Source organism: Dama dama, chromosome 1 (genome assembly GCF_033118175.1).
Source record: "Dama dama isolate Ldn47 chromosome 1, ASM3311817v1, whole genome shotgun sequence".
NCBI classification, from domain to species: domain Eukaryota; kingdom Metazoa; phylum Chordata; class Mammalia; order Artiodactyla; family Cervidae; genus Dama; species Dama dama.
The window spans coordinates 53,921,886-53,949,537 of NC_083681.1; the positions used below are offsets into that span (position 1 = coordinate 53,921,886).

Genomic DNA, 27,652 nt, shown 5'->3' on the forward strand with positions numbered 1-27,652 from the left:
TGCTTGCCTGCTCTCCAGTATGCATGGTACACATACACACACACACTCAAATGAAGCCAGAGAGACACTGGTGAGCCAGAGGGACCAGTTTTATTAGATTCCAGCAAGACTATACAATACGTGTTTCATGCAGATTAAATAAGTGTCTTTGCTGCCCCTGAGAGGGAGCACTTTCACCTCCAGCTCCTTCTTTGGCATGTCAAGGGGTGAGTGTCAAGGGGAACCATCGACATATTCTGCATGGGGGACAGTTGGGATCATGACTGGGGGTGGTGGTGAGACCGTGGGCAGCTGAGGGCTCCTGAGACCTTGAGTCTTCAGAGGCTTAGGAACCACAGGACCTTGGTCCTTTGCTGGTGGTGGCACCTGAGGATCTTGATCTTTCAGAGGCACCGGGATTATAGGAACTTGACTTTTGACAGGCTCCAGGACCACGGGGCCTTGATCCTTGACAGGCGCTGCAATCACAGAATCATGATCCTTCAGAAGTTCTGAGACCCCTCTCCCTTGATCTTTGACTGGCTGTGGGACCAATAACCCTTGTTTCTCTACAGACTCAGATAGCACAGAACCTTCCTTCTTCACAGGTTCTATGACCAGGGCACTTGGATCCTTCAGTTGCTCTGGGACCATAGGACCTTGGTCCTTGACAGGTGCTAGGACCATGGGGCCTTGGTCCTTGACAGGTGCTGGGACGATGGGACCTTGATCCACAGGCTCAGGGACCATGGGGCCTTGGTCCTTGACAGGTGCTGGGATGATGGGACCTTGATCCACAGGCTCAGGGACCATGGGGCCTTGGTCCTTGACAGGTGCTGGGACCATGGGGCCTTGGTCCTTGACAGGTGCTGGGACCATGGGGCCTTGATCCACAGGCTCAGGGACCATGGGACCTTGGTCCTTGACAGGTGCTGGGACCATGGGGCCTTGGTCCTTGACAGGTGCTGGGACCATGGGGCCTTGGTCCTTGACAGGTGCTGGGACCATGAGGCCTTGGTCCTTGACAGGTGCTGGGACCATGAGGCCTTGGTCCTTGACAGGTGCTGGGACCATGGGGCCTTGATCCACAGGCTCAGGGACCATGGGACCTTGGTCCTTGACAGGTGCAGAGGCCGTGGGGCCTTGATCCTTCAGAAGCTCTGGTACCACAGAACCTTCATCTTCAACTCTTGCTGGAACCATAGGACTTTGATTCTTTAGAGGCATGGGGTCCAAGGAATCTTGGTCCTTGACTGGTGCTGGGATCACAGAACCTTCTTTCTTTAAAGGCTCAGGGACCATGTGATCTTGATCCTTAAGTGACGCAGGGACTATGGGACCGAGATCCTTCAGAGGCCCTGGGACCACAGGAGCTTGATCCTTCAGAGGCTCTGGGGCTATGGGGCCTTGGCCCTTTGAAGGCTCTTGGATCCCAGGACCTTGATCTTTCAGAGGCCCTGGGCCCACTGGACCTTGATCCTTGTCTGGCTCTGTGGCTACAGGACCTTGATTCTTAGGTGAATCCCTGGTGGGTTCGACCTGGCTCCTGCAGAGGAGAGAGAGGTGGTCACTGTGAGGGCCAGCGCTTGGACCAGGGATAGGGCAGAGCACAGAGTTAAGTCTTGCCTAGTGGAGCCTCGGCAGGGCAGCACTTGCTGGGGAGTCAGGAGGAGAATCTGATCTCCAGATCCTTAGTATAGAATGTGGGGTAGGGTGAGGGGCAGGCTTGGGAGTTGGTCATTCAGTGTGCTTGCCAATTGATTATAACCTGCAGGTGGCATGGAGGGCAGCCCCCAGGTGACACTGGCAGTACTGTACTAGGACTCAAGAGTCTTCCAGTGGGCATCCTAGCAGGCTGTCCACCCCACATTCCCCCCAGGCCTCTCTTCCTTCCTCCGGAATAGGTGGGGTCCATCCTGGGGGCCCACCTTTGCTATCCACTCAGGTGACCCTACAGGCTAGAGTGCTTCTGTTCTCAGGGCTTCCCAGACTCCTCCCTTTCCCCAGCCCCCTTGTTAAGTGCTCAGTGGGGAGCGGCAAGGGGTCCCAAGGCACATATGAGAGAAAGAGGGCAGTGGGAAGGTCTCTCTTCCCCACCTCCCCGAAAAGGGTAAAAAGTATTTTATCACATGGTTTAGAACAGCTGGCTGGGGTGACTGTAAAAAACAGACCAACTTTTAATGAGTTTTATTATAGCTTTTAAATTATCTTATAGACCATGCACTGCATTGTCACCTGCACCATATTGGTGGTGACTGGCTGGGACTCCCCATTCAGACAGTGAAGAGGCCCTGCTCCCCTTGCTCTGTCTCCACTCTGGCTCCCTTTACTCTCCCTGGGCCAATCAAGTCTTTATGCTTAAAACCACTTCAGTATTGTAATACTTCTTGTCATTTAAAGTGGGTCCTGTAAGACTTCCAGTTGTACACTTTCTTAGCTCATTCTGGTTTTGCCTCTCTGGGCGTCAATCGTGTCATCTATATCATTGGGTAAAATGATATCTACTCAGAAATTTATGATGATTAGAAATTATATACATAGAGCACCTTGTACCATGTTCTGTGTAATATTGCTATTATTTTTCTGTCTACTTAGAAGTAAAGTTACACATCTTTGGACTATTTTTATTCTGACATGTCATCCCAGTCCAGAAGCTCTTACCATATTTAGCATCTTGAGCCTCCTAGGAACTGACATTTCTCAACAGAGTACAGAGTGCCACAGGCAGCTTGTCCATCCTGTCCCTCTGGATGTCTCTGAGCATCACAGTGGAAGAGAGGGGCCGGGGTGGCTCCCTAGTTCAGAACAACGCAGAGACCAGCTGCCCTGGTCACATGGACACAGCTGGCTACCATTAGCAGGACCTTAGTGTTTATGGAGGGAGCAAGGCTACGAGGAGCATGCAAAATCTAAGAATGGCATTAAAATACCTCTAATACTTGGTGGTTGGCCAGAAAGGAAAAATAAAAACCTAATTCAGAGTAGAAGCCAGCAGGAAAATGGTTAGATCATCCTATCTGGAAGTGAACTACCTGGATGGAGTCATCCCAAATGGGGTGATGAAGCTGAGACATGAGACAAAAGAGGTGACTAAAGCTTAACTTGATCTCAGGGCTTGGGTTGCAAAACCTATCCCACTGGCAGGATATGGGGCCAGTGTCCTCTGCTGGCATGGAGATTTAAAAGAGGGCCAGACCCACCGCATGGAGTGCAAAGTACCTTTCCCTGGATGTTTGTGGCACTGGTTCCCATGCCCTGCCTCATTTTTCTGCTTAGTGAGTATTCTCAGCCAGCTGTGAGCTAACCACGAAATTGCTCTGATATACACCTCTATATTGATTTGGTTAGGAAACTTGTTTTCTTAGTAAGTGTCTTTAATCATGGAAAGATTTAGAATTAGACTAGAAATGATAAATAATATTACCTTTGGGGGTGTTAAATTTAGGAAAAAATCTGTGTAGATTTAGTTTGAAAGTATTCATGCTGTTTAAAATAATTTGCATATTGTATCTAATATATATTATTATAATATATATAATATATTTGGCATATTATATTTAGACTAGTTTTGTGATTCCAATATAAAATGTATAATGGAATAATTAATTTAGAGTTGTAGTTTTAAGTTCAAAGATATGACAATTTTATAAGTTTTATAAACAATGATGAACTTTTATTACAAATCAATAGTAAACATATTTTTAAGCTTAGTTTTTTTAAAAAACTTACTAATAATTTAAAAAATTTAGAGGAATTGAATTAAGTTATAAAATCCTCCTTAAAAAGGTTTGTTCCATTTTACTAGATTTTTAAGTTTGTTACTTTTATAAATTAAACATTTCTTTTTAAAACCAAAGCAGTCTTGGTTGGTCTTCCTGTGAACAAAACCACCCTCAAGTGCAACATAAAACTCTCATTGACACTGACTGGCCATCACTTGGTTCCATGGTGGCCTGCCAGTCTCCCCATCTGTAAAATGCCCCACCACTCACAGTGTCCTCTGTGTGAATGAGACAGAGCCGCATACCCAAGCTGGAAGCCAACGTGTCGTTGGTGACTGGTGGTGGGCCATGTTCAGCCCACAGGCCAGCTGCCTAGGGGCCTGGTCCAGCCTGCACAATTGAGTCTGTGTCTGGTGCCTTGAGCCAGCTGCACATCTTCTCAAGACAGCATAGAGGACAGGCTCCTCCAGCCTCCTAGCCTGTATACTCTCTCAGAAATTAAAATGACCTGCTGGCTTTTCCTTGGCTTCTATGCTGCTTATTTCCTGCCAGATCTTGGGCAGTTACTCAACCACAACAGACCTGTTTCCTCATCTGTAAACTGGGGATGACAATACAAATGCCAGAGAGCGTTATGACGGAGGATCAGATGATCCTGTTTGGATCTGAAATCATGATTGGTGACAGTTGTAGAGAGCTTTGGTGCCTTATGGGCTTCCCTGATGTCTCAGCTGGGCTTTCCTGGTGGCTCCTGCATTGCAGGATACCTGGGTTTGATCCCTGGGTTAGGAAGATCCCCTGGAGAAGGGAACAGCTACCCGCTCCAGTATTCTGGCCTGGAGAATTCCATGGACAGAGGAGCCTGGCAGGCTACAGTCCATGGGGTCACAAATAGTTGGACACGACTGAGTGACTTTCACTTTCACTTTGGTGCCTCACATAAGTAAGTCCATAACCACAGTAACTGTGTAAAAGTTTACCAGATGCTCACAGGCACATTATTTTAGCTCACTGGAGCCTCCTGGCAGCCCTGGAGGAAGGTAGGAAGGTGGTGGACAGTCTTGCAGTCTCACCCTCTTGCACTGTCCTCTGGCCACCCTTGCAACTTGACATACTTTCAATGTTTGTTTCTTTGTTTCTGCTGCCTGGATTGCCCTCTTTCACCCACTTTCCTCTGTCTATCCCTGAGGGCTCGGCTCGGATTCCTACCTCCTCACAAGGTCTTCCTGAATGCTCAATTAGTTTTGCCTGTATCTCCCTGCAGCACCATTTTACAGTCTCTCCCTGCATTCATAGATACCCTGACTGCAAGTTCCCCCCCTGCCCCATTTGATTGTGTGCTCCCTGAAGGCAGGGACCATCCACCTGGCCTGCAGCCCCAGTGCCCAGCACAGTACCTGGAACAAAAAAAGGTCAAACAGAATTACAAATTACTATTGCTGAAACCTGGTTCATCATCTATTCCATGGCCCCAGCCAGAAATTCTGAGTCATCCTAAATACCTTCTGCTCCCTCAAAGCCTTCACCCAATCCATGTGGAACCATCTTTTCTAGCTCCTAACATGTATCTCCTAAATATTCACATTTCTTTCCCTCCCTACCTTCCCCCCAAGCTATGCCATCATCTCTGTGGACCACTGTCACAGCCCACTAACTGGTATCTCTGGCGTCTCCTCCAACATAGTCTTCATATAGAAAAAGAAAAAAAAAAAAAAAAGAGCAAATCCTTGGGACTTCCCTGGTGGCCCAGTGGTTAAGACTCTGCCTTGTCAATGCAGGGGGCCAGGGTTCAATCCCTGGTCAGGGAACTAGATCCTACATGCTGCAACTAAAGATCCCGAATGCTGCAGCTAAGACGCAGTGCAGCCGAAAAAAAAAAAAAGAAAAGAAACAAACCCAAAGGAAGTCTTTCCGTCCGGCTGAGATGTCTTCAAGGCTTCTCCTTGCACTGAGAATAAAGAAGTTTTACTCTGTTCCACGGCCCTCCCTTGCGGACCAGCCTGCTCCCATCGCCTTCCAGCCATCTGTGTCCTAGCCTTCCAGCATGCCCTGCTCCTTTCCTTTACAACTTTGCATATGTTGCTGTCTCCTCCTGGGACATTCTCTTGCTCCCTCTTCCTTGCTAATCCTGCTCATCCTCCAGGGAAGCAGATGTGACCAGGCCACTGCACAGGCTCTCTTTGTCCTTGACATTTTCTTTCCTATCCCTTATCACAGATAATTACTTGCATTCTTTTCCACTAATGTTTCCCCTTCTAGATTGAAGTGTTCAAAGGGCAGGACCATGTCCATTTTGTAAATCATTGTACCTAAAACAGTACCTGACTCAGGGAAATCTCTGACTTGTCCAATCAATGAATAAATGAGAGGCTTTTCTGTGCCAAGCTCTGTTCTATTTGCAAAATGTAATATTCCTAGGTTATATGAGAAAACCAAAGTCTTAGAAACTTAATTTTCTGCCTGTTTTCCTGTTTCCATGGTGACAGGCAGTGCCTCCTGTGTATACACACACTGACCTTGAAGCCAAGCTTTATTAGCGTCTGGAAGTAGGATTATCAAACCCTGCCTGAGACTATCTGGAGAAAGGGCTTTCTTCCCTCCCACTGATTCTTGCCTTTGCACACAATTCTAATCTCATAATCCACCTATGATTTTTTTTACTTCCCAGCTTGTCTCCTGATGCACCGTCACAGCAGGCCCCAGTTGAGGCCATGCTCCTGGTGTAGGGCCTTGTTCAGAAATCAGGGGCCTGTGGACCCTGTGCTTGAAACCCCTGCTTCCACAGCTTGGAAAAGCTCTGAGAAAGAAACTCTTGTTCAGTAAAGAGCAGCCTGCTGGAGGAGAAAGTACACTGACTGGACTTGAGGCCAGAGGAGCTGGGTTCAAAGGCTGACTCAAGTCCATCCTAGCCGTGAATGTAAATGGACATCCAGGCTGCCAGTTTCAGTTTCTTTAATCTATAAAATGGGAGACTTCTCCCTTCATCTATGGGAACCCTCATGGCATGACCCCTGGAATACAGGAGATATTTCACAAACATTAGTTCCAAAAAGGAACTTGGTGATCTGGTCCAATGTCTTATTCTACAGACAGGAAACCAGGCCCAGAGTAGGCAAGCAACTCTCCACAGCCACACAGCTAAGAAATAGTGGGTCTAGGACTTAACAAGGGCCTCTCAAAATTCACTGGGTGGGAAAAAAAAAAGAAAAAAAAAAATTCACTGGGTGGGTGGAAGGGATGGAGCAAGCTCACGTGAAGGAAGTAAGGATTGGCAGGAGAGACTGAGAGGGGCCAGGCTGTCTGTACCTCATGGGCCCTGCAGGAAGAGGAGGGGGGACAGTGGGCAAAGTGATTTCACAGCTTTGTCTCCTTCTGTCTGTCTCCAAGGGCCCTGTACAGATGTGCACGTTTCCCAGACACAGAGCCCAACACATTATAAGAGATGCAGCTACTCGAGGGAGAGTGTCAAGGAAACTGCCTTTGAAAAGCTTGTTATTCTTATAAAGAATTGCGGGAGACAAGGCTTTCTCAAAACAAGAACTCTTGCCCCGCCCCTGTCTCCCATGAGGCTCCATGGCCTCTATTTTAGCAATTATCATAGTGTTTGGTAATTACCTGCCTCTCCCCCCCAGCTCATGGGCTGTGTTTTATTCATCTCTGCATCATGAGTATCTAGTGTCTGGCTACTAGCACCTGGCAGATATTTGTGGGAGTAATGGGTAGCTGGCGTAGAGCTGTTTCTCTTTATTCTATCGATATTTGATGTTTTTTCTCTTTTATCCATTCATTGGACCAAGTTTGCAGAGCCCATGCTCTGGGTTAGGCCATGTGCTGGGGGGCACAGGCGGGCGTGAGGGAGGCGGGAGCCCCCGCTGTGGGGACTGCACCACAAACCCTGTAAAGCTCCCAGTCTTCCAGGACCACCAGCCTTGGCCCCAAGCCCTCATCTGCCCATGTCTCTCCAACCAGAGAGGCCTAAGTTCCTGCAGTGCAAAGACATCACTGCCTTGGGCAAGTCCTCCCTCTCTGGTCCCAGAAAGCACAACTCCGCAGAAGCGATTTGAAGGTGCCCAGGCTGGAAGGACAGATCTGAGGGTCATGGGGTCTCCTGAACTTGTGCTGCTGTCTTCCCACCAGCTGGCCCCAGCTGCTGCTGAGCTGCTCAGGTCTGGGGGGTAGGGCACACACCTGCATGAGGCAGCCCACCCTCTGTGGCCAGGACCCTGAGCAGAAGCCTGGATTTCTGTCAGCTCCACTCCCTCCCATCCCTGCCCTGCTCCGGATCCTGTACTCTGGGGTCACCCTTCCAGAGAATGCCCTGTTGGCTGACCCAGGACTGATATGTGAGGATAGTTGAAAGGACAGCAATCGTGTCCATACCCCTGACTTCTCCGGGCAACGTGTGCCCCACCACAGCTCGGAGCCCTCACTGTTCCGCCTGCTCGCCTCACTACACATCTCGGTTGGCTCCCTTCCTTTGGAAAGTGTGACCCCAGAACTGAAAGGGATGTCCCCACTGGGTCTCCAAGCAGCACACCCCTCCTCTGCCCCAGCACCTATACCTCCATGGATACAGCCCCCGCTGCTGTCTTTCAGGCACAGCAATGCTGCCGCCCAGCACCATCCTCCTCAGCAACTAATGGTTCAGTTTCAGGGTCACTTCCTGAGTGAAATCACCCTGACCCTCTACCATCAAGGGTCAAATACCCCTTCTCCTGTGTCCCCACATTCGTGCTCTGTTCCCACGCCCTCACCTGGACACAGCAGCCCCCATCAGGTCAGCTGTCAACAGTTTTGAAGCTGCCTCTCCAGACGGGGGCTCGGTAGGGCAGAGACCACATCTGCTTCGTTCTCTTTCCTCTCTCTTTCCCTCCTTCCCTCACTCCTTCCCCATCCTCCCCTCCCCTCCTTGTTACTCCCTCCATCCTTCCAGAAGGCTTCCCTGGCAGTTTAGTGGTAAAGAATCTGCCTGCAATGCAGGAGACCCAGGTTCGATCCTGGGTTGGGAAGATCCCCTGGAGAAGGGAATGGCAATCCACTCCAGTATTCTTGCCTGGAGAGTTCCACAGACAGAGGAGCCTGGTAGGCCACAGTCCATGGGGTTGCAAACAGTCGGACACGACTGAGCGACTAAACAATCCTTCCACAACATTTAGCTAGAGTGCCATAGCATTGGGCTAGCACCATAGGAGGACTCCTCTCCAAATGGGAAGCTTAAAAAAAAAAAAATCACACAGGATAAAATTCTAGCAACTGCATTTACATGATACACACATGCTTTCCTATTTCTAACTGCCTTAGCACCTTTTTTGTTCTCCCAAACTGCAACCTCTCTTAATGGTTTTCTAAGAGGACTTTATATTCAAGGTGGCACATTGTATTCTCACAGCAGCCCGTCACCCAGGCAGATGGGATTCACTTGTGTCCCTGCTTTCCAAAGGCAGAAGCAGGGTTCCAGAAAGTCACATAATGAGCCTGTTAATGCCAAGACCTTAACTGAGGATGACAGACTTGCAGTCAAGCTCTTTCCTTTCTGCAACAATATCCCTTAGGGATGGACTTCAACCACAGAGATCCCAAATTTGTCTGCAGATGTCTGAACTAGGTCTGGCTTGACATAACTCCGATTGGCTCTGTATGGTCCAGAAGGCTAGAGTCACTGACCTCTACAGGTCCACAGGTCTGAGCTCCCAACTGCATCTCCTGAGAGTTGCCCCTGTGGGACTCCAACACCCAGCTCCCCTTTGCCTCGGCCCTTCCTGCATCCACTGCACAAGGACCTCCTTGATTTACCTCCAGGTGTTCAGCAGACCCTGGCAAAGAAGCTAGTCTCAGAAAGCTGGTGCATCCTGGTCTAAGAATGCCCATCTGCACCCACACCTGTAAGCCCTACCTGTATGGCTGCCAGTCAGTGGATCAGCCTGGGGCTACACAGAGTCCATCTATTTGTGACTTATCAGCACAGGAAGAGCAACTAGGACCATGGCTAGAGAAAAGGCTGCCACCACAAGGCTTAATTCTGGGCGGGAGGTGAGGGGGTGGAGGGGTGGGTAGTGGGTAGTAACTGTCTGGGCAAAGTCAGCATCTGTGACCCTCATCTGACTCATTTTCCAAAGATGATTTGAGTCCTTAGGGTCACTGAAAGCTTTGGAGCAAGGAAGGGACAGGATGAGGTTGCTCTTGCAGGAATTCTTTACAGTAAGAATCCTAGAGATGGTCCCAAGTGCTGGACAAGGAATGGGTTTCAGTCACCCAAACCTGGTTCCAAATCCTGGCTCACCACGTACAAGTTGTGTGACTTTGTTATCTAATCACTGAGTCTCAGTTTGTTTTTTAATCTGTAAATGGGGATGGTACCTACAGCAGACTCTGTAGCCCTATTGTGAGGATTAAATGGGAACAAGTATGTAAGGTCAAACACATGCTCCTTCCCTTGCCCTAGGCTGTACCACCTCTGCCTTTTACAAAGTGGCACTAGATAGCTGGAGCAGACTCCTAGTTTGGATTTTTCTCCACCACTCCCAGGTCCCCTGATGGCTTCCCTGATGGCTCTGATGGTAAAGAATCCACCTGCAAAGCAGGAGACCTGGGTTCGATCCCTGGGTTAGGAAGATCTCCTGGAGAAGGAAATGGCAATCTACTCCAGTATTCTTGCCTGGAGAATCCCATGGACAGAGGAGCCTATCGGGCTACAGTCCATGGGATCACAAAGAGTTGGACATGGCTGAGTGACTAACACCAACTAACACTAACCGAGTCCCCTGTAGACAGATATATCCCTGTTTCTTTTTAAATTTCCTTTCTTTCTTCCTCCCTCCCTCCCTTCCTTCCCTCCTTCTTTTCTTTCCTTCTTTTTCTCTCTCTTTTTTAACTTTATTTTTGGCCACTCTGTGTGTGGCATCTGGGTTCTTATTTCCCTGACCAGGGATCAAACCCATGACCCCTGCAGTGGAAGTTTGGCGTCTTAACCACTGGACCTCCAGGTAAGTCCCTGCTTTTTCCTTTTTACTGTTAAATACCTTTTCTAGATATAGAACTAAGAACTAACTAAATTCCAAGTTGTATAGTAGATATTTTAAAAGCTTCCTTGGTTGTCTTAACACCAGGAAGGCTAAGTCAAGAGCATAGTTGAGTGTCTTAATGAGCTATCATGAATCTGATAATCCTGCTAAAGACCCTTTTAAAAATATGAAGTGCTGGACTAAGGCAGCCAGACAGTAATGGCTCAGTTCTTGTCTAGCTGGGAACGTGCAAATCTATCTTTGTCCTTCTCCCCATCCCATCTAAAGCAAAGGAGAGGCTCTTGAGCCATTGATCAAAAATTGGTTTGGTGTGTCCAGAGTGAATCAGTGAAAATGACCATGTAATTGCAGAAATGGAATCTGTACCAGATTGATTGATAGGGTGCTCAGGGAGGACGGGCTGGGGCAGGGCTGGGGAGGGGAGAGGGCAGCAAGAGCCAGTGCTGGAGGGGCTTCATCTCAAGCAGTTGCATGGCAGAGAGAGTGGATTTGCCGTGTGTAGCTCCAGCTACCACCAGTCTGTTGGGGTGAAAGGTGCTAAGTAATGGAGAGTGGTGGTCAGCAAGCTACCCCAAAAATCAACTATGACAAGGGTGTTCCAGAGGCCTTCTGGAAGTTCACAGGGCCTTCGCATGCAACCCCATGAGGCCCTCTCATAATAGTCCCCTGAATCACAAACAGGATTTTCTGTTACCACCAGCTATCCCACACTGGAACCAAACAGATTTGGATCACACTATATCCCTTGCTGGCCAAACTCCTACTTTCGGAATCTTGGGAGTCACATAGATGGATACCTGAAAGCTTGTTATCCTCTTTGAGGCTCAAAGAAAGTAAGAAACTCAGCTAAGGTCACACAGCTAGTAACTGATAGAGCTTGGATTTAGAACCAGGACTGTTGGTGTTTGGAGAAGGAAATGGCAACCCACCCCAGTATTCCATGGACGGAGGAGCCTGGCAGGCTGTAGTCCATGGGGTCGCAAAGAGTCGGACATGGCTGAAGCGACTGAGCACTGTCGGCTCTAATTCCCAGCCCTTATGTCTAGGACATGCCCCTCGAGGGATGCCTCTGCCGTCTCAGAATTAGGAACTCTGCAAGGGATGGGCTCAGCCAGCCTCTTAAGATTACCCTGTAGCCTTAAATCTATGTTTATAAAGTCAGGACTGTTTAGGAAAAGCATCCATATAAAGCACAGAGGGGGCTGGCCTGGAGGCTGGCCTTTTTAAAACCAGCCATTGATGCCTCTGGGCTCTCCTGTTGCCATGACCTTTCTCAAAACCACCCCCGTCATGTAAGCAGAGCCAGTAACTGGGCAGAATAAAGCCTTGTGGAGGCATTGTGGTGGGTATGGAGGCAGATGGTGAAGATCATCATTCATTCATTTGCTCACTCTTCATTCAACAAGCACTTTAGAAGACATCATCTGCAGGAGACAATGGGCCGGAAACTAGGACTACAAAGGTGAGCAGAAGAAGAACTGAGTCCTTGCCCCGCGGGAGCACACTCTCGTGGGGGAACACATACACAGATGAGCAGACACAGTACATGTGCTAAGTTCCATGATGAAGAACACACAGGGAGCATCTTACCCAGCCTGGGAGGTGCGGGAAAGCCTTCCTGGAGCTGTCCCCTGAGCGGAGTCTTGAAGGATGAGTTAGCTGGGTGGAGAAGCAGGAGAAGGGCAATCTGGGCAGGTGGGGCGGTGTGGGTAAAGCATGGAGGTGAGAAGCAGCATGGTGCGCTGAGCAGACACAAGCTTCTGCAGGCCGAGAGGAGCCCACAGACGGTTTAAAGCAGGATGTGACATGGTCAGAACTGCATGTCCTATAGATCCTTCTGGCAGCTTAAACCAGTACCAGTGACAGCAATTTGTGTATCTCAGTATCTGAAGCTCCCTTGGCCCCAGATAAGATGTCTGGATTGAGATAGATATAGACAATACCATATAAACCAGTGACCGAGGGCCACTTATATGAGGACAAGGGACAGAGAGTTAAGCTCCGTTCCACTGTTTGAAATAAAAAGCATGAGGTGATGGTCTCTGAGCAAAGCCCTCCAATGTCAGGTTTGAACACCAGTTTTATCTTGGTATCTCTAGTACCAAGTGTATTTTTTATGAATGAAAACTGTTGGAACATTCTGTATTCAATAACCATGCATTTTAGTCACCCGGTCAGTTATTTTAGCACCCTAAGGAGAATACCTATATATTTAGCAGAGACAATTGGTCAATTCATTCAGGATGTTTGAGCCAGTTGTGTGTGAAGACCTGACCCAACTCTTACTTCCCCTCATTTGTATCTAGTTCCCAAGATTTAAAGGGGACCCTAGGTGAGCCTGCAGATGCCAGAACAGACAGGGCCCCTTGAGGGAGGGAGGATATAGCTTAGTTAGGAATCCAACTTATCTGAAGCCTGTCTCCCTTCAGGGTGCCCGCCCCACCTTGGGTGAAGGGAGAAGCAGTCCAGGCTGTGACGCAGGCAGACACCCTTCCCTCTGAGCTGCCTTGTCCTGTCTGTCACCTGGTGTAAACACCTGCTCCACTACATCCGGAAGGGTCAGTGGGACCACACGGAAAGGAATGCTTTGCAAGCAATCAGTAAATATACATTCTTAGAATGTTACTGTTAAGGTTTGTGGACTCAAGGTAATTCAGTAGCTGGAGTTTTATAAAAGAGTTCCAGTGCTCGCTTCGGCAGCACATATACTAAAATATAAAAGAGTTCCTCTTAATCAGTGTTTGCCTCCATCCACTTCATATATTGTCAGAGATTATCAGAAAGATGAAGAGATGAAGAACACAGACCTCTCCAGTGCTGTACAGGGAAGGTGGAGGGGCCTGAAATGAGCCCTACGTAGTGTCCACTATGGGTTCCCTAGAGCCATCAAGTCATTTCATCCTCACTCCTCCCCCCTAAGGTGGGTATTAGTGTCCCCATTTTCAGAGGAGGACACCAAAGCTCAGAGAGTTTAGTGAATGTCACAGACTTGCCTAGCTGGCACCGACTTCCATCCATGAATCTGGTAAAGGCCTAAGGGCACTGCCACTGTTAACCTGTATTCACATGCTGAGGAAGAAAATACGTGATGATGGCAATTCTGTTATTAGAGCTATTCTGGGATGGTCTTAGTGTCGTGAGGGTTGATGCATTAATGGCAGTGGGATGGAGAGCTTTGGATCACATGCCCGGTTCTGCATGAGGGGAGGCTGAGGAGGGTTGGTTCCATGCCTTTGAAACTGCTGCCTCTCCTGTCTCAGCTTGGCTGTCACCACCATCAAGCCTGCCGCTATTACTGCCCTGTTGTCCTCAGCTGGGGCTGCGGAAGGGTCTCCCCTTAACTGTAGATAGTCCATGGCCCATGTCCTGAAAGAAACTTTCTATATCTGAGGTCCTGAAAATGTAAACTGCCTTAAGGCATTTTAGCAGGGAGAGAGCTTTGAAACCACCATGACACACGGAGGGGGTTCACAGCCTTTGTGAAAGCAGACTGGACAGTCCCTGTGAGTCCACAGGAGGCAGGCTGTGCATTATTAAACCATAGTGGGCAAAAAATGAGGGAAGAACTTCACTAAGAACACACAAACTCTAAGGAAGGATTAAACTACACTTACAGCTAATGTAGTCATAGCACTGGGGACCTATTTCAAAATAAGAGGCTGGTTTTAACTTTGTTTTCTATTTCAGAGAGGTGGTGATAGTAATGGGTGAGGACTTGCCTCTTGGGCTTGGGCAGCATCAGAGAGCATGGAGGAAGCGAGGCCGAGGCTCTGGGCGAGCCTGACCACTGGGTGGTTCCCACCTTCCTGCTTCTTCACTGCCCATCCTTGCTCTTTTCTCTGATTCCAAGTGCGTCTCACCTTCTCCTGGGTTAATCTCAGTGCGTCTTCTTCTCTCTCTGCCTCTGTTTCTACCTCTTCTGCCTTTTCACCTCTCTCAAGCACTAGTTTTGATCAAAAAATTCTTAACTGATCAAAAGAGAGGTAATAGCATCCTGTTATGTGTGTTTTATTTTGAACAGTATTTTGCATTTCTGCCTCATACAAAAGCAGGCAGGTGGGTGGAATGTTTTCTGTTCATCTGGAAAACAAATATATAATGTTTTTTTTTTCCCATATATGTGACCCTTGATTATTTCGACCACAGCTCCTTCCCAAAGTCCAGATTTTGAGAACCAGCAACAGAATGAGTCCCAGCCTAGAGCTCTGAGCCTAGAGCAACAGAGGACTTGTGGCTGGTGCCCGGTGTGAGAGTGAGGGTGAGCAGCGTAATGGTAGGAGCATGCACAGGTGGGGTACTAACTGGGGGTGTGGATGGAGCCTCTGGTTAGTGACCCCAACCCCCCGCCATGGCATCAGGATGTACACACTGCCCTGACCCTCCCCGAATGAACCGCTCCCCGGGACTGAGCTCATCTGGTGTGGGGCCCCCACACCTCTGCTTCTGGCCAGCCCTGGCTCTGTTCACTTGGTCACCACCTCCCCATCCACTGACACACGGAATCTGCTAGAACAGATTCCTCCTTCGTGTCTGACTGTGATTGGAGGTGGGGGGTCTGAGCCATCCTGGTTCTCTGCTCAGGGCACAGTGCCCAGCACATGATAGGTATTCAATCAACATGCACTGGAAAAAGGAAGTGGGATCCCGAAGTACAGAATCTTTCATCTCCCGTTTCAGCAGAAGGATATCAAGGTGGGCACCACTGGCCCTGGCTCTGGGGTGCCCATACTTCTGCTCTCCCATCTGTAGGCCAGTCCCTGCATGCCCCACACATCCACATCCCACCCTCTTTCCAAGGTCCCTCCACTCATCATGAAGCTTTCTGATTCTCCATTCCCAGTAGGAAGAATCCTGACCTCCATCTGAGCTCCCCACTACCTGGTCTGTTGTTACATTATTTGGACCCTCTTATGGCAGTTTCCACACTCCCGAGTTAGGTACATGCCAAGACTGTCACCCCATAACCCACACAGTGAACTAGCCCCCAGGGGGTGGAGCCTCCACAATGACCAGATTAAATGAGTAAGGGAAGGCATCTCTGCCATCCCTTGGGAGGAGAAAAACCAAAACAGACAGTCCGGTGGGTTGACAGGAAGAGGATGGGGGTCAGGGGCCAGCCTCCCAGCCTGGCAAGGCAGTGCTGGCCGCTCACCCCCAGCAACAGGGGATCAAATTGTTACACTACCTTGTTGGCCACTGGGTCTCCTGGTCCATCGTCGCCTTTCCCAACACTTAGCTCTGACTGCTTGCAATTAGTATCTGAGAGGCAAGTATCTAAAAGAGTCAAGCTGTGTTATGGAGGACCCCCAGAGAAACTGCAGGGCACAGCTCCTCTCGGGGAGAGCAGCTCAAATGGCAAAAGGTGGTTCCTTCACCTACTCAGCTGGGCCTTACCAAGGAAATAAGATCAAGAAAGTGGTGTTCGTCTTTAGCATTTATTTATAATTGGAAAAACTGTTTGTTTGTTTGTTTCTGAGCAAGCACAGACCACAAGCACGGCACAATCAATTGGCTATACATGAATATTTTTGTCATTTTCTTACTAACAGCAGGAATGAAATAGCACCAAGAAAGGTGTGCGCTACACATACATAGACCATCTGTGGTACGCAACAAAACCCAGGCCACAAAATCATAATTAGACGCTTCCGGTCTGCCTTGAGAGCAAAGGCATCATGGGAGCACCGGCAGAAAAGGAACAGCATTAAGGACCCGACGCACAGCTGCAGGGATCGGGTTTGCGGGCGAGTGAAGCAGATGGTAGGGAGGCTCCAGTCCTCGCTCTTTCGTCAGGGGGGTTCAGGGAACCACAGGGAAGTGTACAAAAACAGGCCAAACAGGTGTTTGAAGCTTGGCCGCCTTCAGAAAGGCAAGGCCGAAACACTGCTTGTGAGGCTGAAATCAGTTTCAGTCAGCATGTTTGGGATGCAGAACAAGACCGACTGAGTTTTATTTGTAAACAGCAGAAATCAAGGAGGTTTCTTGCTAGCGAAGTGACACATTCAAGAGTCAAAGTGAACTACCAATGGATTTTCTCAGTGGGAGGCGCTAAAAAGATGGGGAGACTAAAGACGTGAAGAGACACCCTACAGGTCATGGAAAGCCTCAGGTGGGGCAGGGAGGAAGCTCGGTGCCTGGGGCTGCAAGGGGGCAGGAAACACTACAGTTTGGACAACACAAGCTTGGGTCAGACACAGAGATAAGTCCTATGCACCCTGGTGGTGCTGTGGTGGAGCCAGATTTATACACACTACCCATTATGGCTGGCCCCCTGTCAGGCACACTGGCCTTCAACAATCGAATGTTGAGGGAATGGTCCCTTGTGTGATGTAAAGTTGTGTTTACTTGATCCGCAAAGAAAACCAGATAACTATTCTATGGAGAAATTAAAACTGTGGCTAACATCAACATGTTTGATGAATACCAGATATCTCAAGAGAACAAATGTACGTTGGCGAATTTCCTGGACAAAGTTAAGGTCATGTTGATGGAGCTCTCTGACATTGTTTAGACCAGCTAGCAAATACCTGAATCAGTACTCAGATCTACTCTAGCCCCTTCCATCGAGGCATCCAAATCTGTGATTCACAAACACTGACACTCACTCACATCTTCTACCTTCCTCAGTACTTCATCCTCACAGTTCCTTCTCTGGAACTTCTCTGGAAGTTCTCTGGAACTTCCATGGAACTGCCTTTTGGAAGATGGCAGAAAGGCCTGCCTGGCCCAGTGCTTTGTTTCTGTAGGTCCTGTCCTCTTAGGAAACAGGGCCTGCATAGTGAAGGCTCAATTAATTTACAAGAGACATATTGATAAGCCCAAAGGGGACAAATAAAATGGTGTAAATGGGGATTTTGCTGCTTGAACAGTCAGAATATGAGAGAGCTTGTGGAGGCTCTATTTCCTCCAACCTGAAGGACCTAAATGGACTTCTGAAGTAGGGAACTGTGAGGACTTCACTCTTCACCACTTTCAGGACAAAAGAAAAGTACTCCTGAAGAGGCTGGTGTCACACAACAGCCCAGCAATTTCAGAATGCTGGCGACAGGAAGCACCCTGTACACATGAGAAATAAAGGGTACCGAGGAACGTACACGCCATGGGGTTTGCAAACGTAATTGTTCTGGCAGGTATATGGGGTCTTTCCACGACTCCCTGACTAATGCCCACAACACAACTCAAGCACAGCTGGGGTGGCAGTGCCAGCCCTGGCTGTTTTGGCCACACAGACACAAGACACACAATACAGGGAGAGCTGCTTTTCTTCAGGAATGAGGTAAAAAAAAAAAAAGCTTGCTAATCACCAAGCAGGGAACGCTCCTCGTCTTAGGCTAAGTCACAGAAATCTCCCAGAACCTGAAGTTCAGCACGTTCCATCCTCTCCAAGAAACAGAGCAAGAACAGTCCAGGCAGGGACAGCAATCACTGTCACAGTAGCCGCTATGTCTGCTTCCTGCTGTGTGTTCCTCAGAAGCAAGAAAGCCACATTCTAAATACACTATCGTTACACCTTGAACTTCCTTCCTCCAGTCCCCCGTAACCAGTCACTTTGCAAAATCAGCAGCACTGGATAGATTGGGGGTTAACAGGAAAACAGTCTTATTTCTGTCACCTTCCTATGATGTCTGGAGTGTACCTATGACACCTAACTATTTTGCCCTGGCCTCGTTTTGGTCATCAGTGGCACATCTCTTACTCAGCATACAGTTTAAAGCCCACTGATAGGAAACTAAACGTAGTCACCTGTTTCAAGCAAAAGAGTCTATGAAAAAATTACTTAACAAACACAACTCATTTTATTGAGATTAAGGCCAAAAAACCTTTTTTTTTTTTTTTTAAATATTTCCACAAATCTTGTCAATTGCTGAAGCCCAGGTCAAGCTTCTACAGCACATAACTCGGCGAATTTTGGAAAAGAACACCTTTACCTAAGTTCAAAATTGATCACCAGCGCAGACGCTGGGGAGGAACAGGAGGAGGATGCCCCATATTCACGTCGAAGCATCAGGACTGTTCCTCCAGTGTCCTCCTGCCTGCCTCACCAGGCGTGCCCACCCCTGCTGGGAGGGAGGCACTGCCCTGCAAGTCAGCCGCTGACGGGTCCAGGGGCCCCGTGGCGTGGCCCTGGTCTAGATCTGGACAGGAGGCAAGTTGCCTGGTCTCTGAAATAGGATCCCCCTGCTCAGAGAAACCAAAGAGCTCCTAGAACACTCAGGACCCACGCAGACGGGAAGCCTCTAATCAATTTTGTGGCCTTTTTTGTTGATTAGTGAAAGGAAAAAAAGGAAAAAGGAAAAAGAAGGGAAGAAGAAAGAGAAGTGCAGTGCATTACTCTTTAGCCTCAGCCAGCTTATTGTTCATCTCTGCGCTCTGCTCCTTGTCCGCGGCGGGTGGGGCGGTGCGCGCACCCTCCGCGCTCTTCTTCTTGGATGCCCGGCCCGACGCCCCCTGCTTGTCTTTGGCCTTCCTCGGGGGCTTATGGCTCACTGAGGTCTTTTTTGGTTTGGAACTCTGGAGACTAGGTTTCTCCACCTGCACGGAGAGACAGACAGACCGCAAACAGAAACATAGAGGGGGCGGGATTTGGAGGGAGAATTTAGAGAGAAGATATGATTAGTGAAAGGATAACCTTAACGAAAGCACAGGACTCTGAGAAGCATGGCATGTAAAGCCCCTTTGCTGACGCCTGGTCACCTGGCATCTCTCACCTGGAGCTCCTGGTCCCCCGTTCTAGCCGCCCTCTTGCTAGCCACTCTGGCTCCTGATGCTGGCTCTGGCCCCCAGGTCCCCCAGGCGCTGGACTGTATTTCTGGGCTGCTGCCCCTCCCGGTGGGGAGATTGTATCTCACTATCCTGCTCAACTCAGGCAGGCACAGGAGTGGCTGTAGTCAATGAAATGTGAGCCGAGGTGACGAGTCCCCCTCCAGACAGAAGGCCAGGAGTCGGCCCACGCTTCCCAATGTACTCGTTTCCTCTGCCACAGAGAGGCCGCTCCTCAACGGGAGTTTCAGCCTGAAAGGGTGTGGACGCGGAGAGCTGTAGCCCACCCACGGTGGACACATGGTAATAAGAAATCAACCTTTGTTGATGGAAGACATCAAGATTCTGGGTATCTTCCATTCACAGCAAAGAGTTGGACACAACTGAGTGACTTCACTTTCACTTTCCATTCACAGCAGCAGCCAGTCTTCCCTGTTTCTGAGCTCCTGTGGACAGGCGTCCTCACTGAGAGGCCTGGGTGGGCAGTCTCGCCCAGCGAGGCCTTCAGCACTGCCCAGCGTCCCCTCCTCCTCCCTGGCTGGCTCCCCAGATGGTCTTCTCCAGAGCTGCTGTTCAAGCCCACTTCACTCTCCCCAAGCTTTCTCTGCTAGTTCTGCCCCCGCATTCCTAGAAGACGGCAGTGGCTTTTCTTTCTCAAGAATTCTGGGCCACTGGATATGGTCCCTCAATATGTTACCGTCCTCCCATCCATCTCTGGATTTCCTTTCCCCAATCTTCCCTCCTTCCTCCACTCAAGTCTTCTTTTGTCCAGAGCCAACCCTATATCTTGGTCCCACTTCACCTGTAGAAGGGGGACAGAGATGATGCGGGGCCTCACCAGCTGGGTCATCCACTCAGTGAGGTTCAGGGGCTCTCAGTCACTGTCAACCTATAAATAAGATCATCCTGGCTTGTCTAGGCCTGAGGGCTTTCATGGAATATGGAACCATTAATGTTATAACTGGAGTAGTCCAGGCAAACTGGGTTGGGTAATTCCCTTACCTGTAAACCAGTCCTGGATCAAAGAGGAAACTCCGCTGGACTGTAAGACTTTAGGGCAAAGCAGAGCAAAGGCTACATAGGTTCTCAGACTTTTTCTGCTATTATAGAAAGGACAGCTGATGTTTTCATGATTCCATGTGGCTTGATATCATAGAATAAGTTATGGCATGTGTGATTCCAGCCTCAACAGCAGAATATCCAACAGGATTTTCCCCTCTCATGATTGCACATCGGGTTACAAATAAAGCAAAGCATTGTTGGATGGCATCACTGACTCAATGGACATGAGTTTGAGCAAAACTCTGGGAGATGGTGATGGACAGGGAAACCTGGTGTGCTATAGACCATGGGGTCACAAAGGGTCAGACATGACTTAATGACTGAACAACAACAATTGTCTTCATAGGAAAACACCTGAATCCACTGTATCTTACTTAGAAATGAAGATCATTCACAAACTGTTCATCATAGTAACAAATTACTTGGAACACTTCTTGCAGCTGATGTGACAGGTGTGTTCTGACAGACTAAGGATTGCTGCTGGATGGAGGGAAAGGATAAGAAAGAGCAGGTGATTTTCAGGGACTCGGGAGGTGAGAAACTGTCCAGTGATTGGAGCAGAGAATGGGGCAGGGGCTGGGTGGGAAAGAAGTCAGGCGAGGATGCCCCCACATCTGGGCCAGTGCTTTAGGGGAAAAAGCACAGTTATTTTAAGACAAGGGGGTTTAGGGCTCAGGTGAGATTTTCTACCATTTCTCTCAGTTTCTCAAAATCAGAAGCTAATTCTCTGGAAATCTAAAAGTTTTTAAACTGTTTTCATTCTAGGTAACGTGTGATCAGTTGCTCAGTTGTGTCCTACTCTTTACGACCCCATGGACGGTAGCCCAGCAGGCTCCTCTGTCCATGGGACTCTCCAGGCAAGGATACTGGAGTGGATTGCCATTTCCTACTCCAGGGGATCTTCCCAGCCCAGGCATCAAACCCTTGTCTCTTGAATCTCCTGAATTGGCAGTCTCTGGAATTTACCACTGACCCACCTGGGAACCCCTGTTTTAGGTAATGTTCCTTTAGAAATTCCCTTTCGATTTAGCAAAGGTTGGGCTTCCCTTGTGGCTCAGCTGGTAAAGAATCCGCCTGCAATGTGGGAGACCTGGGTTTGATCCCTGGGTTGGGAAGATCCCCTGGAGAAGGGAACAGCTACCCACTTCAGTATTCTGGCCTGGAAATTCCACGGACTGTATAGTTCATGGGGTTGCAAAGAGTTGGATAGGACTGAGCAACTTTCACTTTCCCGGTAAGAAGCCATTCTATCTCTGTGTGCTAAGAAGGAAAGAAGGGACTTTAAGGAAGCTTTAAGGACCAGAGTTGGCAGTATCCCCGCCCCCATCTCTGCTACCATTAACCCCTCCATGCCAGACTGCTGATGGGTCCCCAGAAGATCTGTCTCACCTTTGGAGGTTCCTTGAAGGGCTCGCTATAGAGGCTGCGTATTCTTCTGCGATCAATGACCTTATTGTCAGCTGGGGTTGGCTTATTGGCCTCCCCTTTGAACTGGGCACTGTAGCTGGTCTCATGAGCCATCTTATCATCTGGGGGCTTGTACTGAGGCTTGGCTTTTATCGGTTTCACAGGCTTGATGTCCGTCCATGCTCTGAATTCATTCCTGCAAATCAAAGAAAAGCTAAGTGATTCGATACATACATCCTCTACCTGGCAGCAGGGCCTTCTCTCAGAGCTGCAAGCACAGCAAGCTCTCTGTTAGTGCCTGTCGTTCTGACTGATGTGTGGCTGACGAGTGAACTCTCTCTCCTCCTGCATAAATGTAAGCATTCCTTCTGGCCCGGTCGAGGTAGATTGTGGCAACAGCAGTAGTACCTCAGAGAGAGAGTGCAGGCTCCCAGCTCCCACCGCGTGACCATGGTCAAGCAGTTCTAATCTCTGGACCTCCTTTTCACAATATCTAAAATGAGGCTGAGAAAAAAAAAAGATCAAAAACTAAGATCATGGCATCCAGTCCCATCACTTCATGGCAAATAGATGGGGAAACAATGGAAACCATGACAGACTATTTTCTTGGGCTCCAAAATCACTGCAGATGGTGACTGCAGCCATGAAATTAAAAGACACTTGCTCCTTGGAAGAAAAACTGTGACAAACCTAGGCAGCATATTAAAAAGCAGAGACATTATTTTGCCAACAAAGGTCTGCCTAGTCAAAGCTATGGTTTTTCCAGTAATCATGTAGGGATGTGAGAGTTGGATGGTAAAGAAAGTTGAGCATCGAAGAATTGATGCTTTTGAAATGTGATGTTGGAGAAGACTTTTGAGAGTTCCTTGGACTGCAAGGAGATCCAACCAGTCCATCCTAAAGGAGATCAGTCCTGAAGAGCTGACTCACTGGAAAAGACCCTGATGCTGGGAAAGACTGAAGGCAGGAGGAGAAGGGGTTGACAGAGGATGAGAGGGTTGGATGGTGTCCAAACTCGATGGACATGAGTTTGAGCAAGCTCCAGGAGTTGGTGATGGACAGGGAAACCTGGCGTGCTGCAGTCCATGGGGTCGCAAAGAGTTTGACATGACTGAGTGACTGAATTGAACTGAAAATGGGGCTGAAGACTCAATCATCAGTCATTTATGAGTTCAGCACATATGACCCAATGCTGCTGTGTGTGAGGTGAGAGAGTCGTGACTGTTACATGGACGGTGTGCCCGGTTGGTTGTGGTCAAACAAAAAATGCCAGTTCTGTTCCTTCCTTTGTTGTGATGAAGACATTTCATAACCCCGAATCCTTAAAGTTTATTCCTCCCTGTGATAGCAGAGGGCTTGCTTTTTGTGTGCTGCCTGAAATTTAACAATCTCAATCACTTTAGATGAAAATCCTTATGAAATGTCTAAATGCCTGCAGATCATAAGCGACATGTACTGAACACAACTGGATGTCACCATGAGGACTTGTGTTGGGATATATGACGTATAGGAGAGTCTTGGTGGGGTTGGTGTAAATGGCTGCTGGCTCTTATTCTACGTGATCCCCATCTGCTGCTTTTCACAGTTTGTCAGGTTGCTTGCTCATAGCACTCTCTCTCCTGGTTCCTGATCTGTTACAGGACTGGTGAGGAGATGGTGACAATGTTGAAAACAGGGTAAAATTAATATTGCTGCTGATGGAGGCCACCGGGTCTGTCCTGTTTGTTGAGTGCAAGCCATTGAGCAGCTAAGCTCTGTGGCTCTGAGCTTTTTATCAGGTTTCCCTTCATTGGGCTGTGAGAAGCTGTGGGAGAGGAAGAGCCAGCGCGTGACTCTCTGTCAAGTTAGGTTCTCCAGTGCCGTCTCTCATCCTCATGGTAACTCCCTCCTCCGGGGCTCAGACATGAGCGCCACCGACAAGAGGCCCCAGGGCACAGTAGAGAGAGCGCTCAGACTGTGATGGAGACGCACGAATTCTAGCCCTGGCTCTACCTCTAGGTAGCTGCTGAGCAGGTTTCTCCCCTCCCTGAGTCTTAGTTTCCTCATTTGTCAAAAAAAAAAAAAGACTGACCAGATATGTCTTTATAATGTCCTTCGGACTCTGAGGCTCTCTGTGTTGATAAAGCTGGTTTGGCAACACCGAGCTATACCCTGGTCATTTGAGCTCCTGAGGGGCACAGGCTCACGTGTAAACAGAGAGACCACAGTTTCTTAAGAGACCTTCCCCAAGCTTCAGGCTCACCTTTCCAGTGCGGCTGGAACCTCCACCTAGATGCCCCTACCAACTCAAACTCAGCGTCCCTAGAACCAAATCAACTTGTCTCCCCTGCCATGTGGTCTTTTCTTCTTGGATTCCCTCACTGCTCCATCACCCACCCACCATTCATTCATTCATTAAACATTTACTGAGTGCTTAGGTCTGCTTAGGATACTGAGCTCAAGGTGTGGGAGTGGGAGGGGTGGGAGGACAATAAGTGAGGCTCCGTATAGGAGAAGGGGCTGGGAGCACAGGGGAGGAGCTCCTGGGCCAGGTTGGGAATTGAAGGACAGGTTCCAGAGGAAACCACAGAGGTTGGCAGGGAGCTGACGGAGAGAAGGGGTGGGTTCCAGGTAGGATGAGGAGCACACAAAGAGGCACGGCCCCCCAGGAGGATGTGTGGGAAGCTGGGGTGACAGGGCTGAAACCTGGTGGGGGCATGAGAGGCTGGGTAGGTCATGACGTTCCTGCCAGTCTTGCCGAGGGGATAGTCTGGACTGTAACAGGGAGTTGCCAAATAAGTTCAAGGTGCATGTGGCCAGATTCCTTTTGGGGAAGAGAACTTTGGAAGCAGTGTGAATGGGGACAGAGCGGAGGGGTGGGGCTGGAGGCCAAGAGGGCTGTGCAGTGAGCTGGGAGGAAAGCAGAGGCCTGAATTGGGAAGGGGGGGTGCTTGGAACACAGCGCTGAGGGGATGGGCAGGACTTGAACTCCGCTGAGCTGGGGGAGGCCAGACTCAGAGAGAGATTTGGGGGTTTGTGGGATGGGGCGGGGGGGATGTTACCCATGAGCCAGGGAATCTTGGAAGAGAGGGGGTTTAGGAGGAGGGCTGAGACCCTCCTGATTTTGTTAACGGCAGCACCTACTTAGCTTCTAGAGAGCTTTTTGATTCTTTCCTCTTCCCTACACCTCTGTAGACTCAACCCATTACCACAACCTGACTTCTGAGCCATTCTGTCTCCACAAGCCCAGCTCTGGCTCAGGTTGTAGCTGGGTCTCTGATCACTATTACCTGCCTGAGGTGCCAGGCCCTCCCTCCTTCTTCCCACCCTCAGTTCCAAAGCCCTGATACTTGGCCCAGGTCTCTTGGTAGCCAAAGCAATAAGAACCTGGCTCCCAAAATATGATGGCAGAAACCTGGGTTCTCTGCTCCCACCCCTGCCTGCTTGCTACAGAATGAGGGCTGAAGTAGGTATACACTGGCCCTAAGCACTGTTTCTGGGTCATCTCTCCTGGGCCGGCCTTCTCAGCTTTCTTTCTGCAGTGGCTGGCAAAGGTCTCACTGTGAGCATTACCAATGGGATGTGTCCTTGAGGGGACAGCTCGGTAACCCTGGTCTTGAACAACTTTGGTACATCGTCTCTATGTGGGATGTGTTAATGAGTCTCATACTAAGTTCACCGCAGTTATGACAGGCTGATAGGTTTAAACCCAAATTTTATTACCTAGGACTTTCTTTTAACCCTCTACAAAGCCTTCCCCAGCCACATGGAACAACTAATTATATGTCATAAAAGAAGAATTACATACCATTCATTAGTTACCTCTTATAAGCTGGAAGATTGTTTTTGTATATTTTCTATAGTCCTTACAATGACTTTGAAAGGAGGTAGTATTATTTTCCCTTTTATGAAAGGGGGTCACCAAGGCTCAGAGAGGTTAAGTGACTTGCATAAGGCCACACAGCTGGCAAATAGCAGAGCTGATTCTCAGCCCAGGTCAGTCGGGCCCCAGAGCCCACCTCCTTCCCACTGCACTTGGAAAATGTGCTGGAGCTGCAGTGTGCCCGAGGCTCCTGCCTGAGTAGGGTTGGGCCTGCTGTGTGCAACGCCCTGGAGGCTTTATATGACACAGACTGGACAGAGAATACCTGTGCTCCTCTGGCCCTCAGATGCTCCACCCAGAGCAGTGCGGGTCACGTTCCCAGATCAGTCACATCTAGTGTCTCTTGCCATGAGTTTCATGGTCCCCTGTAACCATCAATTCCCCTTTCTGTGCAACTAGATTTCCACTTGTTCATTCACTCATTCACTTGTTTGGCATTTGCCAAACTCCAGCCATGGTATGGCCCGCAGAGAGGAGGAAGCCAAGGTAGAGGTCTCTACAGTTTAGTGAGTCAGGGTTTGTCCATGTGGGATCTCAAGAAAAGCCAGAATGAAGCAAACTGGACAGAGTCCAGAAGGAAAGAGAGGAAAAGATGCTCTGTTCTGGGGGTTAGGTGGGGAAGGGGGCACTGAAAGATGCAGATGGAGAAGTGGGTGGGGGGAATCGGGCAGCAGTGAGGTATGTGGGACAGGATCAGAGGCAGGTGAAGCACTCAGGGAGCAGGTGAGTGAGACTCTTGGAGGGACGGTGAGGTGATTGGGTGGGCAGGAGCTGGGAGCAGGCTGTATAGAGCCTGGAATGCCATGTCGGGATGCTCGTTCGAGGCCTGGGGAGCCGCTGAACACTACTGAGCGAGGTGACTCACTTTTCCTGTTCCTCCACTGACAGTATCCCCTCCTTGTGGACTGTCCCAGTTTTATTCTTCAAGGCCCAGTTCAGGGCTCTCCTCTTCCAGGAACCCCTCCTGGATTTCTCAGTCCAAAGTCTCCCAGTTCCTGGCTCCTGGGCCCTCTACTGTACTGTCTGACTCTGTGGTTGCCTAGCAGTCTCATGATCCTTTAATTCTTTCATGATTCCATTTGTTTCTCTTGGGGGATAAGATACTTAAGAGAAAATTCAGAACAGAACTCTCCTTCAAGTCCAGTCTCATTTGCATGGCTGTAGAGCAATATTCTTTAACTTTTCCTGTGGCAGACTGTAGGCAGGTTAGGGGCCTGGCTGGGTGAGGACCCCAGTCCCCCACCTCCCTCAGGGCCCTTCCCTCACCCTGGGTCATCATTCAGAGCCATACTCCACGTCTTTCCTACATTCTTCATAAGACTGAAGGGCTTGGCATTCAGTAGGCATTTACTAGTAACAGCTGTTAGTGGAGTTCCTTTCTGGTCAGCTCCTGACCCTCCTCTGAGCCCCTCCTGCCCACCCAAATGGGGCAGTGCTTGCTCCTTGGAGACAAGAGAACATCGGAGACTTCTATCCAATGTCCATCATGCTGAAATGATGATGGCCTCACCAGCGTGGCTCCTTCCCTCACCAGAGGCCCTTTCCACCAGGTACCAAGCTCTGTTACCTGTGTTTCCCTGCTGCCCTGCACAGCACAGCAAAACATCCAAGGAATATTTGGAGGATCAAAGAAAATCAAGTGTTCTGTTTTACTGCAGAGACTTGTGAAGGCTGCTCACATGTGGGGCTTCTATTATTGCTTAAAGCGTTAGCTGCTCATTTGTGTCTGACTCTTTGCGATCCCATGGATCGTATCCTGCCAGGCTCCTCTGTCCATGGGATTTCCCAGGCAAGAATACTGGAGTGGGTTGCCATTTCCTTCTCCAGGGGATCTTCCC

The 27,652-nt window shown here is 49.2% G+C and overlaps 1 protein-coding gene across 1 annotated transcript in view; it reads right to left on the reverse strand.

The window, feature by feature from the left end:
• Positions 1–141: 141 nt before the first annotated feature.
• MAP6 (microtubule associated protein 6) overlaps positions 142–27,652 on the reverse strand; it is a 78,465-nt gene continuing 50,954 nt past the window's right edge. The window contains exons 2-4 of the mRNA XM_061139936.1: positions 21,935–22,148; positions 19,056–19,255; positions 142–1,525 (exon numbers count right to left, since the gene is read on the reverse strand). Coding sequence (XP_060995919.1) covers positions 214–1,525; positions 19,056–19,255; positions 21,935–22,148 — 1,726 coding nt within the window. The 3' untranslated portion in view covers positions 142–213. The remainder of the gene's footprint in view (positions 1,526–19,055; positions 19,256–21,934; positions 22,149–27,652) is intronic.